Genomic DNA, 16718 nt, shown 5'->3' on the forward strand with positions numbered 1-16718 from the left:
TCAATTTACACTCTAATTCTGGGTGAGAAAACTAAATGAAACCCATCTCAACCCTCTGCCCCCCCACCCTTATGATTGGCTCTGGAAAATGAAGCTTGATCTTGTAATAAATGCTCCGCAGCGCAGCCGCCTCACCCTCGCAGTGCCCTCTTCCTCAAACGGCCAACGTGATGATTTGATGAATCATTCTTTTCAAGGTGCTTGACGATGTCCATATTTTCTGTTCGTGTCTCAATGTGTTTCAGTCTCAGAACCCTAACATTATCATGTGGTATCAGTGTTGAATCAAAAAAAAAAACTGTCTTATACAGCCTCTGTCTTTGAATGTGGCAGAGCGGAGGTGCATGTATGTGTAATATGGTCTTAACCTTCAGATCACTTTTGGTTGCATCATAAGGCAGGGATAACCATTCACATTTTATTTCAGCACAGCCATAGGAGGTCTGTCTAGTAAAGATGGTTATTTACAGATTATCTTTTCCAATTGTATTTTTTACTCTCCCTTGATATTGATAACTTATGCTTATTTTCTATAATCGCATGTTTTGCCACACTAATACAGCACTGTTGTAGATAGAGGACATGATGGTTGATGGTGCCCAGAGTCACCTACAGCTACAGAGCAGAAATCTTGCAACTAATGTTGTATGTTTATATCGCCTAAATGTCACTGTTTACATCTCTCTGGGATAATGCCCAATTCATGTTATGTGATGTCATGAATACTCCATTGTCTCACTATGTAACACATTAAAGAACTGACGCCTTCTCGCACATGAGCTGGGCTGGGTAGAGCCTGAAAAACAAAAGCCTTCTACCCCTCTAATCCATGGACTCCATACGAGTCTCAGTAGATTTTTTTCAAGTGATAACTTTATGAGGCATGTAACGCCTGCTTTTTCTGGTCATGCGGTGACGAGCGAGAAATAGCTTTCCTGGCCTTTGTGATTGAACTGTTAGCTGTCATGTCCTGATAAACTCTTCATGTGGTGCCTGAAATGCACAGCTCCAGCATCCTCAATACGTTGATTTAATGGTCTTGAGTAGTATTCTAGTCATGGATTTCTTCAGAGCAGGCTCTTGGATAGATCTGACTTACTAAAAGCATCACACTCATGCCCGCAAAAGGACTCCTGTGAGTTAACAATGCTGACAACTTTAAGACTCGGCTATCTTATTTTTAACTACTCACTATACTGTATATCAATTGTGTTATGTTACAAATGGCTCAGATTGTCCTTTTCATAGCCTCTGTAGCTTTGAACGGCCTATGTATAGCTGCAAATAGACACAGAGGTACAGTGCAGCAGATTTCTGCAAGTGTCTGTGCATAGTGAGGATGCAGCAGGGGATGACGACGCTTATCTGAGCCACAAATTATGTGATTATGAGTAAACTGAACACTAATAAAAGGCCAAGGAATATGTTTACTCCATGTTTACATTCCAGTGATGCATGAAATGGGTTGGGAAATGCACTTCATTGAGTTCAGCCTTGTGTGTTTTTCACATACCAAGCATCCACTAGGAGGTACAGAGCCTGTGTCATATGGAGACTTCTTACCAAGTGGCCCCCTAGGTCATGAAAAATGTCCCTGCCAGGCTTAATTATTGAATCAGTGCAGCCGGCTGTAGGCTACATTGCATTCATTTTGTCTTGTACAATTTATATTTAATTCTGATGACTCCCCAGACATTTTCTAATATTTTATGAACCTTTTTGCATCCCATGCTTACTCTCTACTTTTTTACTGTCACTCATGTGTGTGAATGGTCTGAAGTGCAGCATCCGTCGGATCATTGACAGTCCAAATAAAGAGGTTCAGTTCTTTTGCAACTTTACTCGTGGTTTGTGTTTGTCTCTGTCCACTCTGTCACACACTGCAGACGCATTTTAGCAGCTGACAAAACAGTTGTTTTATTGCCCTCATCTGTCAGGCTGCTCACATCCTCTTATGTTGCGCTGCTACCGAAGAAATTACTCCCAATTACTTTTTACTTCCGGGTTGCACGGTCTCAGCTTCATTACTCAAGCTAATATGAGCTAGCCGCCTTTTTGTTAGCGTCATTAGTTTATCTAAGAAGAAACAGGAGCTCTTTCGTCGAGAAACTTCATAACAACTGCTTAGGTATGTGTTACGACTGAGAAAGAGAGACATAAGTTGTCATAAATACAACTTAGCCGCTCCTCCAACAGTAAAGAGTATCCAAGTTAGCATATAGCTAGCTAGCCGCGCTGCTAACGCAGCCTACCGACCATAAACAGCTGCTTGCTAACGATTTTAGCTTGCTAGCTAACGTTAATGTACTTATCGCTTGATGGTTTTCACCGCAGAAGGTCGATTTATCTCGAGAAATTGACATCTTGCTCAAATTAAACGCAAGCTAACGTTAGCTTAAACTGTAGTGGGAGAAAGTTAGTTCTTCTGATACACCACCCACTTTTTTTCCGGTAATAGTTGACGTGATTTGAGAAAAGATAGAGCCTAATCCCTGAGAGTGAGCAAAGCTTGATCTTTGTTCAAGACAAAAAGAGGATTTGGGGTTGACATTAAAAACTTGGTTAAAACGGAGAAAACTTCAGCCGATCAGAGCTGTAGCTCTCTGTCAACTTACTTTTTTAACCGCAGTCAAAACTGCTAGCTAACTAGCTAGGTAACGCTAACTGTTGTGTAGTAGGTCTTTTACGAGTTTGTCACTGTCTCACGGTCACTTGAGTTATAAAATTATGGCTGTAACATAACTTGTATAAACTTAAAAGCTGCTCCAGATCATAGGGAATCTGCGTGAAGAGCATTATAGCCAGCTAATGTTACTTTCAGAAGAAGTGGATGGTTTAAGCTAACCAGTCGTCAAGCACACCTTCTCTGGTAAACATTATTTGTGTTGAGCTTTTACAGACAGTTTATCAGGTGTGTTTTCTGATCAAAAGCAGCATACAACATTATTGGGTCACAAGGAGTAAGAATGGACCCGAGTAACAACTTTGCTAAAAGCTTGGATAAGCTAACATGCAAGGCCGGGAGAACTTTTCTCAGCACAGGGCAGCTTTCTCCTGGAGCCAGAGGCCACAGCAGCGACCCAGTAATGTGATTAATCAGACTGGAAGTTGGGCCTGTACTGGCTGGGCTGTTTGCTTCCTTTAGTTCCCTAATAGGCCTTAAATTCAGAAGTTTCCCTCATGTAGATGAGTCAAAGTATCTTCAAAACATTAGAAATGCCTCCAAAGTTTAATGTCACACAATTCAAAAGCACAAAAAACTGCTTACAAAATGACTTTCAAGTTTATTCAACTATAGCTGAAACAATAAAGGAAACAGATCATTAATTTGCAGCTGTTTATAAGCAGAAACGACAGAAAATGAACTGAGTCCAGCTGTTCAAATGTGAATCTTTACTTGTTTTTTCCCTCCTATTGTCTGTTCATTGTAATCTGGATATATTTAGGGCATTTTTGATTACATTATGGACTTAGAAAGATTAACGTATTAATCAAGAAAATAGACGACCGATTATATGTTGATGAGAGCAATCATCAGTCGGAGCTCTTAAATCGACACCTCTCCAAAACAGTGTAAACATAAATTGAATGTTATGATCTTGATGAAGGTAGAATTTAGAGCAGAGCTAATCTGCACCAACACTTTTCACTCTGTCGGCAATGTAAAGGAGTATATCCTTAGATAAAAAAACACATTTCAAATAGGAATGAGGTACAGCCCTACGTGTGTTTTGGGAGGAGAAGCCTCCCTCGTAATAAAGGTCAGGTTAATTAGTAAATGTATTGTGATTCATTCACAGAGATAGACAAAGGTTAGGATTAGAGAAATCAATATCTTAGCAGACTGTGACACCAGTGACGGCTGCACCAAAAGTGTATCCATTACTCTAGCACCTGGGTGAAGTTTTTGCAGAGTTATTACAGGATTTAAGCAGCACTCTCATTTTGTTTTGCAGGTTGTTTTCACTCTTGGCGGCCACGATGACTGAACAATGACGGTGACGTTGTGAACAAGCGATGTGGATGGAAGACTCTTTACCAAAAGCTAACTGCAGTTACACGTCATCCCTCAGCAACTCCCTGGAGTGGTGCTACTGTTGCTGTTTCACACGCAATCCATCATGTCATTACCAAAGGAGTCAGGGAACCGAGGGAAAGATCGAGAGAGGGGGGCCCGTCCCAAGGTGAGACAGAGCCGATCGGAGGAGAGACGAGATGCAGGCAGTGGGCGGAAAGGTGGAAAGGGGAAGAAAAAATGCCTCGCCTCCCATGAACCAGCAGTCGAGAGGCCTGTCAGTGACGGCTTTGAGTATGGTGAGCTGTTGAGTGACCTGGAGAACAGGGACCAATCTTCCTCCTCTCCTCTGAAGGAGAGTTGGAGATGGCAGGGTTTGGAAGCCGCTGCCTCATTACTTGGACAAGAACGGGTAACAGCCAGACCAGGACTGGGAACAGTTAGCTCTGCTACAGAGTTATCTGCACCCAATGAAGGTGAGGGTAGAGGCTCAAGCAGCAGTCGCACCCTCCGGCAGAAAATCCAAGATGCAATGGGCCAGTGTTTCCCAATAAAGACCCACACCACAGCCGCACCAGCACCAACTCCCCAGGCTCTTTCATCATCGTCATCTGCTTGTGCCTCCTCAAGGCGCAAGATCCATCTCAGTGAGTTGATGTTGGATGACTGCCCTTTCCCCGTAGGGTCCGAGCTGGCCCAGAAGTGGTATCTCATTAAACAGCACACGGCGCCCATTACCCAGCCACCCATGCTCGATTCTGCAGTAGTGTGCAGTCCCCCTACTTCAGCCATGGCTACTGTGGTGGAGGACGTAGATGACAGGTTGCGAGAGCGCAGGCGCATCAGCATCGAACAAGGTGTTGAGCCACCACCCAACGCAGAGATCCACACGTTTGAGGTGACGGCCCAAATTAACCCCCTCTACAAGCATGGCCCTAAACTGGCTCACGGTATGAATGAGCTATCCGGGGCTGACAGAGCCTCAGTTCAACAGCAACAACAGATTCTTCTCCAAAGACAGCAGCAGCACCAGCTCCTACTACAGAGCTGTTTAGACACCCTGGATGAGGTGGTGGCCTCAGCCTCAGCTGCGGCCTCAGCCTCAGCTGCAGCCTCAGCCTCAGCCTCAGCCGCAGCCTCAGCCTCAGCCTCAGCCTCAGCCTCAGCTCTAGCCTCAGCCTCAGCCTCTGCCTCTGCCTCTGTCTCTGTCCTCGCCTGTGATACTATTCCAGATCCTCTGGTTGACCCAGAGGTGACAGCGACCAGCATGCCCTCTGGGGCTGTACTTCCTCAGACTGAGCATCAAAAATCTCACGACGGCTACCGCATTCACACTCAGATTGATTACATTCACTGTCTAGTTCCAGACCTGCTGCAGATCACCAACCTCCCGTGCTACTGGGGGGTCATGGACCGCTACGAGGCAGAGACGCTGCTGGAGGGGAAGCCCGAAGGCACCTTCCTCCTGCGTGACTCTGCCCAGGAAGACTACCTCTTCTCCGTTAGCTTCCGCCGCTACGGCCGCTCGCTACACGCACGCATTGAACAGTGGAACCACAACTTTAGCTTTGACGTGCACGACCCCAGTGTCTTCCACGCTCCCACTGTTACGGGATTACTAGAGCACTACAAGGACCCCAACTCTTGCATGTTCTTCGAGCCCCTGCTGTCCAACCCCATTCACCGCACACAACCGTTTTCTCTGCAACACATTTGCAGAGCGGCCATCAGCAGCTGCACCACCTACGATGGCATTAACATGCTTCCCATTCCAAATGCTTTGAAAAAGCACCTGAAAGAATACCACTATAAGCAGAGAGTACGTGTACGGCGAATGGACACCTGGTGGGAATGAAGGACAACAGAAAAATTATCTAAAAGTCACTATTAAATAGATTTTAACACACTCTATCTGGCTGTATTAACCTCCACTACACTGTACTTATTTATTTTACTCCTGCTGTACATGTTTTAGCAATTGTACTAAACTACACTGAGACACTATGTAATCTCACTGATCTTGTACACTCAAAGTTCTCTATGCTCAAATTAAACAAACTTATTTAGATGTGTTGTTCAGATCACTCCCCTCACACATCATGTGTTTTCAAGTGTGACTAAATCAGCTTAATTATCAGATGATAGGGGTAGGTGTCCTAGTGTGAATCGAGATGATTATAATCGAGTTGTTCATCAGTCACGTGCTGAGAAGGTGGAACACATACCGACAAGGTTCCTTCTCGTTACTGAGGTGTGGAAGTGTTGCACGTCTGCAGCATTAATTATTGTCTCCCACATTGAGCCCTGGATTGACTGAAAGGGTTGGGTGCATATGCTACCTGTTCTTATTTAAAAAGGAGACAGCTTGACCTAGAATAGATTTGTTTCACGCGTTGAAATCACAATTACTTGCGCCCATTAGTTTGGTTTAATTACAAGGAAAGATGTTGCAAAACTAGCAGTAAATGAATGTCTCATTCTGAGATTCTGTATCATTCAGCTGCTTTGTTTTCAGCCTACATCATGTAACCATCTGGGCTTTCTCCTATGAGATTAACATGCATGCAGCCAGTGCCAACAGCCTTCATTAGTTTAGAAGTAAAGGATCAAATGTAGCCTTCGTGACCTTGTCAGCAGCAGGTGAAGCAGCTGTATTATCAGAATGCAAATGATGAAGCCCAGCCGTTCATGCGCCATATTTTTCTAAGAAAAACTGTTGTGCTGTAGCTCTAAATTTAGTCATCCTTAGTCCAGAGGTATAGTCTTGCTCTTTTTTTTGCACTTGGTATCTAATTTTGTTGTGAGGACCCAGATCCCTACAGGAAAAAAAACAACATCTTGTTGCTGCACTTCCTGCTGTGCATATTTTAAGTGGCGGGGTGTCTACACACTAATCTTCCAATCCAGTAGTTCAATGACAAAATTAGCATGGTGAATTAGCACTGATGAATCTTAATTAACAAAAAGAATGATGCGGGGAGGAAAGTGTTATGAGAGTTTTTCTTGAGCCTGATATTAATTCAGTTAGAGAGACTAAAATCTGCAAGCTCTGCCAAGAGGGATCAGTCCTAGCAAAAGATTGAAAACACTTCAGATACAAGCTCAGATACAGTAGATGCAGGGGAAATGCTTAAAGGTGCTCTATGTAGATTTGGTGGAAGACATTTTAATCGGAAGAGAAAAATCTTCATTGATTTTTTTTTTTTAATGCTTAAACAAACTAAACTAGCTCTTTGCTTTCATGATTGAATAAACAAAATCATAACACAATTTCATACTGTTTTATTTTGTTTATATTTGGCGGACCCTGCCACCTGTCTAGTTTCAAACAGTGTTCTGAGTTTGTATTATTAACTTGAATTTCTTTTCCAAAACTACATAGTGCCTCTTTAAAGTGGTAAATCAACAAAATATAAAAATTAACTTAAAATATATGTGAAGACTCCAGTCCCACCAATAGACTGTAGCAAATGATTTGGTTACATCTGTTCCCTAGAACAAGCATAGGGATAAGATATCCAAAGCACTTACAGAATAATGATATTTCTTAACAGGGGGTTAAAGTACTGCAAATCTTTAAAATGGTGGACACGAAACAACGTTTGAATGTACAAATGTGAATAAATATGCCACAAAAAGAGTAAAAAGCATTACATGCTAGACAGACTTCCATTTACCAGATTATCTAGGACTTGCTGAAAGATTAATTGCCATATTTACCTATGTGGGGGAGTCATTTGCCGCTGTGTGTGAACAGCATTTTGTGTTAATGAAAACACACGAGAGAGACTCCCGCTGCTAATTGTTGTATGCACTTAGAAATAATCACAAAAGACAACCGTCCAGTGTTAATGGGAAAGCATGGAGAATGGATCCCAGATCAACCCCTGAACCACTGCGAGGGTGTTTTCTCCTTGAGATGGGCGATTTGATATGCAGGATGCAAATCATCCATGACAAGCACTCATCCGCTAATGAAGCTGCTGTAATTTAAATAGCTGTGCCAAGGCAGCATCAAAGTCTGCCTTCAAAATGCAAAGTCAGAACCTTTGACCTTTGTATACTTCATTAAGTCACTATAAAAACTAAGCTATAAAATAAGACTTACTGTGTTGGAAGACATTTCTCCTGTCATGCATACTAAAAGTGTGGGGTACACTCTGAACCCTCCGCTCCAGCAATTTCAGCCCTTTGGCAGCTCAAGGCTTTTGTCTTGTATTTTCTAACACAACACAACGCTCTGCACTCTGGTATTCCTCGAGGATAAAATCTAGCAGTACTGTGTTTTTGTGTCACAGTTTAAGAGTTTACGGATCCCTTCGTTTCCCATAATTTGGTATGCATCTGTAATTTTCAGGAAGGTGTATTTTGATACTAATTATTTGTTCAACTGGATGCAACAAAATGCTGAATATTGGATTTGATAATCAGTTGACCCATAGTATACAGTATACTGTACATACACGTAAAATATAAGAAATTACTTCTAATACTTAAGTACATGAACTATTAGATACTTTAAGACTTTTACTTAAGTAATATTCACGTGGGAGACTTTCGCTCATCTGCGAGTACACCGTGCTACTCACTTTAATCATGAAGGTGAGACTACTCTACAGGCTACAATATGGTAAGAATTGAGCATTTATAGTATTTAATTTAAAGAATATTATAAATCCAAGACAGAGCTGACAGTAGGGCGAGACTGAGAGAAAAAAGGTCCATACACAAATCTGTCTGCTACCTCAGCACCACAGACGGCATCATGGATTAATCACTACTTGGCACACTTAAGCTAGTGATAATTCAGAGCCAAGTTCAGGGCCAGATTTTTGTCCCCATACCTTTTGCCCTTTCCCTCGTCTTACATTACATAGCTCTGGGCAGGGAATTGCCAGACATTATATGGAAATTGCAGACTTGCAAAATAAAGTGCTTCCAATTCAATATCCAATTATATAGCTAATTAATGCACATGTTAGCCGTGTTTTTAATTTTTATAAAGGCTGCACCTTACAGATTAATTTCATGTAAAACAGTGTTTCCATCGGTGCAAAAATGCTGTGTTTCATCGAGCACAGCAGGTGGCTGTAAAGAGCTTCAGAGTGTTTCACACTGGCTGCTCTCAGGCCTGTGTGTTCGCTGTGTGTGGTGTGTTGAGAATGTGGGATTGAGTGTGGCTGCTGCAGTTGGCAGCACCGTGGCGCTCATCATGCAGGTATTACAGGTCCTGGGGGGGAAAAAAAAGGACTTTTCTTTGCCTGGATCATCGGGCCCGGAGGGACAGCATGCTCAAGCAAAGGAGAAAGCTGATTGGCTACACATACTTAGTGTGTTTGTGCCTGTTTGGACCTCTTTTTCCCTTCTTTCCATTGAGGGAGGAGATTTTCCTCTGAGCCTAATCTCTACAGTTGAGCACCATGGGGGTGGAGAATAAGCTTGGAATGTTTATAACACCTGGGGACAATTACTTTCCCAAATAATCTGCCAGTCATAATCTAACACATGCCCTAAAAGGGCTCGACATGGCACAGGCTTAAGTGCACATGCAGCGACTGAGCCCCTTTGCAGGTCTATGCTTTGAGCTGCTGCATGCAGACCCATATAGATTGTGCATGAGAAGAGATGCAGTATGTATCTAGGCCATTAATTCAGGGGAGGGCGTAGCAAACTGATTTCAAATTCTTGCAAGATGCATACAGCCAGACATGATTCTTCTTATCCACTCAGAGAGTAGGAATATATTCCTGTGACAGCAGAGACACTGCAGCCGAGAGAGAGAAAGAGAGAGTTATTTTTGGTCAGCAAGTGAATCCAGCTGCATTTCAACCTTGAACATCAATAGGAGCATTCCTGCCTATTTCGAGTCACACCTTTTCAAACAGGGCACTTCTTGTCAAAACCAAGTAAGTAATTCCCGAGTTATTAAAGTTTCAGTTCTTAAAAGTCTCACAATTCCCCCCTTAGGAGGTACATTGTCACACAGTGACACGCTTACGTTTGATGTTTGTTTCCCTGGAAGCAAGCCTTTGACAGTGCAATATTTCCTTTCCCTCCAATTTAAAATCCAAATGCACTCCTGTTCTCTCCGGCATGTAGGAACTCATACGAGGCCTTTGCCACAGAAAAACATCAGTATTTTAATTTGGAGCTGCCTGTGTTCTTCCTGCGCAATCTCTTGCTGCCGTGGTTATTCACTCTCCTCTACGCTGACAGGTTGTTGATGGAATAATGGGGGTGTTGGGCATGTTACAACTAAGCCATTGGATACAACACAGATTGATGGGATTGCAGAGTAAATGACACACAACAGCCCATATCCTCGGCTTTAGCCCATAAAGTCATTAACCAACAGCCTGGAAATAATGCAGGGATATACCACGGACAGATGATGATGTTTGGCTGTATACGAAGCCTTGCGCATTAACATATCACATATCCTGTAATTTGACATCAAAATGTTGTAATGTGCATTATAATGTGCTTGTACAAACGGACTGTAATGGAGCTGCAGATAACACAGATTTAATTATAGATAACCATTGTTTGTTTTGAGAAGAATTATTAATTATAATAAGCCTTTCTGATGACTGCTAAATAGGCCCATGCATCATTGATAAAAGGTACGGAAAAATTTATAATTGCATACATGATAAATTCAATTGCATAACTCCGGCTCTCTGTGACTAATTATGCTGTTGCACAACAGTTGCATTGACCAGGGTGTTACAATGAAAAAGTACAAATGAGAAAGGACTATGTGTAGACCTTGCCAGCTAGTTAGTGTAAGAGTCATTCCTCACAATGGGCACCTTTTGGACCCAGTGATATTTCCAGGCATTCATTTTCAATCCTTTTAACATTCTGTTACAGTGTGGACACATTTAATTTGCTGGGAAACATGTTGGCGGAGCACAACACCTAAATTATACGTGCTCTCAGCAAATAATACAATGCATTACTTATCAGCTCTGTTACCATTGTGCACACACTTGTCTTGCAAAAGCACTGCCCGGTGTCTGCTATGTTATGCTTAAAAAAGAATGAGTCTACTAACACGCCCTTCTCCTTTGGTGACCTTGTTGAGTTGTGTATTTTTTCTTGAGTCTCATTATTGTAATTAAACATACATGATACATTTTTTAGTGGGTCTTTATTTTATCGAATGGTTACAACACACCGGTAGAAACAAAAGACGGTGTAGCTGTCAGATTCTCCAAATATAGCACAATAATGGATAGTGACAGGTTTGATGGAACTTTATAATTTATATAAATGTATTAATACTCATGCAGTTTTGTTATTGAAGGTATTTTAGCTCACTAAAAGCCTTTTTTCACAGGAGAAATTTTGACCTGTCATAGTAGGAAAAGCACAGGTGTTTCTGGCACTGATGGTGGCTTCATTGTTGTCAAGCAGTGTTGTAGTCAAGACCACGTAAACCGAGACCAAGTCATGACTAAGACCAGAGTTTATCAAGGCCGAGACAAGACCAAGACCAGATCAGTGCGATTCCCACAATGCATGATGCACAACAAAATCTGGAACATGCAAATTACAAGCACTCCAGAAATCTGCATAAAATATCCACATTGGTATTAAAACACCAACAGAAGACAAATGAAAATTCTTCTTCATTCATGACTATAATTGGCATGTATATGTGTGTATGTATAGGTGTACTGTGAGAAATATATTGCTAAAATAATCAAAAAGCATTGCAGAGCTGAGCAGAGAAGTACAAACAAACGCGAAGGAGCTGAAATCGATTGAACCACCTTTATTCAACACACTGTTTTACCATCCACCTAACACAATTTTTTGAGCAAGCGTCAGGTTTTGCAGCTGACTCTTCCCATAGAAACCATCCTTGAACACTTATTCATCGGCTGATAACCTTGCACTTGTGTTCCTGACTGGTCTTGATGTAAATGTAATAAGTCCTCTTTGTCTGAGACCGAGACAAGAAAAATGTGGCTGATTGCGAGACGCGACTGAGACCTTCAAGAAGTTGTCTTGGTACAAATGTGTTACTCTTCTTTTCATATATCCACAATAATTATTGTGTCATTTGGCATTTTCTGACTGTTTTCTTAAACAATATGTAATTTATGACACTGTATGACCTGTACCTGTTACTGCAATGTTGTACTGGTTCGGTTTATCATATGACAATATATACGTATATATACTTGCAAAAACACCTGTCTTCACCAATTTGCTGTAGCATGTACTGCATCAGTCCATTATAGCCTTATACTTTCATGTTATCACTGTTTTACAATGGAGATCTGGCATTAATGATTACAACAGAATAAATAATAAATTATCCAGTTTGTTTCACGTGTTGTTTCCGGTGCAGCCAACCTACTGTCCTGTCTGTTGTGTTGCTCATTTTGTACGCTGCAAGGAAAATATGAGGACATTTTTATATATGCATAATTCAAAAATAGATACAAGATACCATAAAAACTAAATAATTCAGTTATAAAAATAATTAAAAAATAAATAAAATGTAAAAATAAAACATTTGAGTTTTCAAGATGAGAAAAGATGGACACTTCCGGCACAGAAATCTGTACCAGCTAGATGTGACAGAGGACAAAAGAGATTCTCCCCTGGGTTTGAGTAGCAGTTGCTAAGTTTGCTCATCCCTGAGGTATAATGGACTGGGTTGTCACATAAATGCCACACTTTTATAGCCTTGCGCCATGGAGAATACAAGGAGACAACACTAATGCTTCCCAAAGCTGCACAGCACACATAATGGACAATTTATATAATGAGACACTGAAGATGGTGTGCTAGTTGTATGGTGAGATGAACAGAAGCCCGCTCAGATCCCCCTGACCTCCTTTGGCAATATCTGTGAAGATTTTAAAGGACAAAGTAATTTAAAAAAAAAAAATTATATCTGGTTGTGATGCACTGAACATTTGCTCGGCAGCTTGCTGTTTTTATTCTCTTGTTCTTTATTAAGGACACTGTCTGTGTGTGTGCGTGTGGCATTTGCAGCTGCTTGGTTCGGTTTGTTGATCAGTATTATACTTGTGGTTATTGATTTCTGAGTGTAGTCACATTTGGATGGTGTTTGGTTTGTCTGGGTTATGGATTTTTGTTTCGAATTAGTTTTAGTTGTTGACAGGATATCTGCTTTATACTTTTGCTGTGTGTGCCTGCCAGTAAGTCGTTTGGCTTACAGTTTTTACAGTGTGTTATGCTTTTGTTTACCAGACTGGTATAAAATATGATCAGAAAATGTGTAAAATTAAGCTCTCTGATCGTATTCAGAGCTGCACCGCCATCCAAATATGCACAAAACGCACTGTCTACATAAGGTAAAAACACTCATGACAAGGCAGCAGTGCTTTTAAATGCTTAATTTAACTGTCTGCCTCTTCAGTGCCTGTGGTAGCCTTAGGGATAGTTATTACCTCAAAGTAGGCACCATTCTGCTAGGCACCTCATCATGAGTGACGCATGAGAGCGACACATCTCAGGGAATACAGCTTGACCAACTGCAGGCGAGAAGGGAGGGTCTAATAATGCACTCTGCCTCAAAGCAAAGTGTTGCACACTGGATTTAACAATATTGTAGCCTAATAGCTGACATGTCTGGCATGTCACTTTGTTTTTCTGTCAGTGATTGATGTATTTGTGCACCACACATGTCACGTAGTGGCCTGGAGTTTCTTACACATCTGTGTGCCAGTTGATGTACTATGTCTGGAGCTTACCCAATCAAACCTGGAGAAAACAGTACAACATCCCAGCATGCACAGCAAACTGATTTAGGAGACACAGTGGCAGACACAACTACTTTTCAGTGTTACTTAATGGAGAATGGCTCAGTAAACATGTGATTTTGAGTTTAGTCTTTCTTACTATACACTCACCCTATGTTTTCCAAACTTTTCAAGTTAATTACATTCAATTGGCATAGCAGGTGTGAAATAGTGTATGTCTATAATGAAAACCAGCAGGAACCTGGCATTGTGTCTGAAATCACTCATTCATCGTCCCCTACATACCAAACCTCGGTAGTTTCCAGTGGACAGTAATGTAGATGCAGCGTATTTATATGTGCATATACATATCTGTGTATATGTTCTATGTTGATGTGCAATCCTGTGTTGTGTAATGACAAATACATTACCTTGACAATTTGAGATATTTAATATATTTAAAAAAAACTTCTGCGTTCATATGACAACGTTGTGAAAATGATTATCGTGCACACATCCACGAAAGGAAAACGCTGTAGTACGTACGCCAGGACAGTGGGAGGTGGTATGACTTAATTTAACACCACATGCCTGCGCACAAACTCTTTCTGAGAAGATTACACACATTATTAATGCTCCAAACCTGGTTTGTCATTGATCGACCACCAAAATACCAACCAGCTGTTCAACAAATATTCACTCCTGCTACAGAGTTGTGAACCATCACATCACAGTAATGGTGCAGCAAATCTACACTTGGAGATTTGCTGGAGGAGCGTTATTACACTCAGTAGAGTCAGCAGCAGGAACAAAGCCTGATAGTCCGCAATTGTTCTTGTTGCCCTTCAATTCGCACAAGGCTGTTAGGCTGAAAACATGATAGACGTGCGAAGCGGGGCCGTGTCAAAAGATTTCATTCGAAAGAGTACATTCAACGCAACAAAAGTCTGCCGCTTTATGCAAAAACCATTGATGTGTAAACAGCCCCTAAATTGTGCACGTGACCTTTACCATTGATTAAGCAGTTTCCTCATTTTGCTCAGTGCATGTGTACATTTTGAAAAGCTTTAAATGTCTGCGTCTGCCAGTGGGCCATCATGATAACAGTAGGCATAATAATATGTTAATTCCTCAACAGGAAAGACTTGATGTTTCTCTGCCATTAGGTGAAAACATATATCTGCATCAGCAATCAGCCAAAATGAGATGGAAAATATCAGCATGTCAGATATTGGCAAAAATCCAATATTATGCATCCCAAGTTCTATTAATCCATCTTCCTGAAAAGCTAGGATGATTCTGGGGTTTTACGTCTATATAGACCTTTCTGCTGAAGACATTTTGACAAAAACACAGGCATAAATAACAACATTAATAATGTGTGGATTCCATTTGGCTGTTTTGGTTTTGGGGTCCTGCTATTGTGCATGCTGTCAAACTGCCAGCTTACTGGAGTCCATGAATATATATCAGAGCCATCATCGTTATGTTATTAATAACACCTGTGCTTCTCCCGCAATGACAAATCAAAATGTCCGCTGTGAAAAAAGCCTATTGAAAGGTAATCCTAGCCATTACTGTCAACTTAAGTTATAGCACCTGATCATTCATACCCACACAGGTGTTTTCAATTATCCCGGCTGATTAGGTGAAACCTTTGTGGAATTAGGACTGGAATTGTGCCATGTCACCACTCTCTGTGGACAAATAACAGCTATAATGGTGGAAGTTATCTTGTCCCTAACAGGTTTGACAATCTCAATAGAAGAGTGAGGGAGATGTCAATCAATCCCAGTCTGTACACGCCCACACAGTCCTGAGGAGAAGGCTAGTGGGTGTGTAGGGGGCAATGGCAGAAAGATGCTGAATGCTGTAAAAATAATTCTTTTTTATCTTTGGTTACATTGCAAAGTGCTCAAATTTATTGGCATGTAGGGTTACTGAGATTGTCAGCAGACATATTACCTCTGAATTTTATAGCTCTGCTACATGTCTTTATTGCATCACTCTTACATCGGTGCAAAGTAAAAGCTGTAAACATAAATTGGGCAAAAATGGTCATTGATCGACCATCAAAATACCAACCAGCTGTTAAACAGTTATTAACAAAAGACTTGAGTGATAGACGGAACTAGCTGAATAGAGTAAATGGAAAACAACATAGAGCCCAGACAGAACAAAATGACATAATGGTTGTCTGTGTGGGGGAAACTGTGGCTGCATCAGGACTGCAGTATAATATTCAGGGCAGAAACTGAAGAATGCAATAGAAGTTTGAAGGCCGTTAAAAAAAAAAAAAAAAAAAAAAAAAAACTGAGCTGTGAAGACAGAATATTTCACAAAATGGAGCTCTGTGGGAGAGAGCTTTAACATCGGTTCTTGTTAATCTCGGAATTACAGATGGAGCAATAATATGGGTCTCACAGTACATGCAGGCTTATAGCGGTGCAGCATATCATTTACTGCACGTATGCCTTGGACAAGCCATGCTATGATTTATATTTCAGGAGTACTCTCATTCCGTGTAATATTTAATTGGAAGCTGGTATAGTCCTGGAGTCCACAGGATTCGGTTAATTTAATCAATTTGATCATTTCTAGTCAGAGTCTGTCAGCCATGTTTTAACTGAATTGCACACTCTTGATGATTCACAGACAGCCGGACAATCTAGCAATGAATCTAAATGAAGTTTAGAGTTGTTGAATTTCCAAAGAGGTTGCTGTAAAAGTCGTTTTTTCCAATTATATCTAACATGTGTAGTGAAGGGTCAGGGCAGCATCCAGGATAACATTCTAACCTTATTGCTGGTACGGCCTGTACGCCTCTCTTCTTTTACTGTTTCCTTTGCTGTTAAGTTTCAGAGCAGGGTTTTAAGTCAATTTTAGAAAAACTAAATAGGCTGTTTGCCTGCAGATAGAGCAAATGTTTTACAGGTGTTTTACAGCCTCTTCCTCTTTGGTTTTATTGGTATTCTGTG

General features: G+C 41.2%; 1 protein-coding gene across 1 annotated transcript; it reads left to right on the forward strand.

Annotated features, from left to right (window-relative positions):
- Positions 1 to 1979: 1979 nt before the first annotated feature.
- Positions 1980 to 6083, forward strand: socs9 (suppressor of cytokine signaling 9). The gene is made up of 2 exons (XM_073492414.1): positions 1980 to 2128; positions 3957 to 6083. Exon 2 carries the CDS (start codon positions 4122 to 4124, stop codon positions 5868 to 5870), a length of 1749 nt encoding a protein of 582 aa, XP_073348515.1. The 5' UTR covers positions 1980 to 2128; positions 3957 to 4121; the 3' UTR covers positions 5871 to 6083.
- The last annotated feature ends 10635 nt before the right edge of the window (positions 6084 to 16718 follow it).

Source organism: Pagrus major, chromosome 2, assembly GCF_040436345.1.
Source record: "Pagrus major chromosome 2, Pma_NU_1.0".
Classification (NCBI taxonomy): Eukaryota; Metazoa; Chordata; class Actinopteri; order Spariformes; family Sparidae; genus Pagrus; species Pagrus major.

Excerpts from the sequence above, each read along its gene's own strand:
- socs9 (XM_073492414.1), top strand. The coding sequence starts at position 4,122 with ATGTCATTACCAAAGGAGTCAGGGAACCGAGGGAAAGATCGAGAGAGG.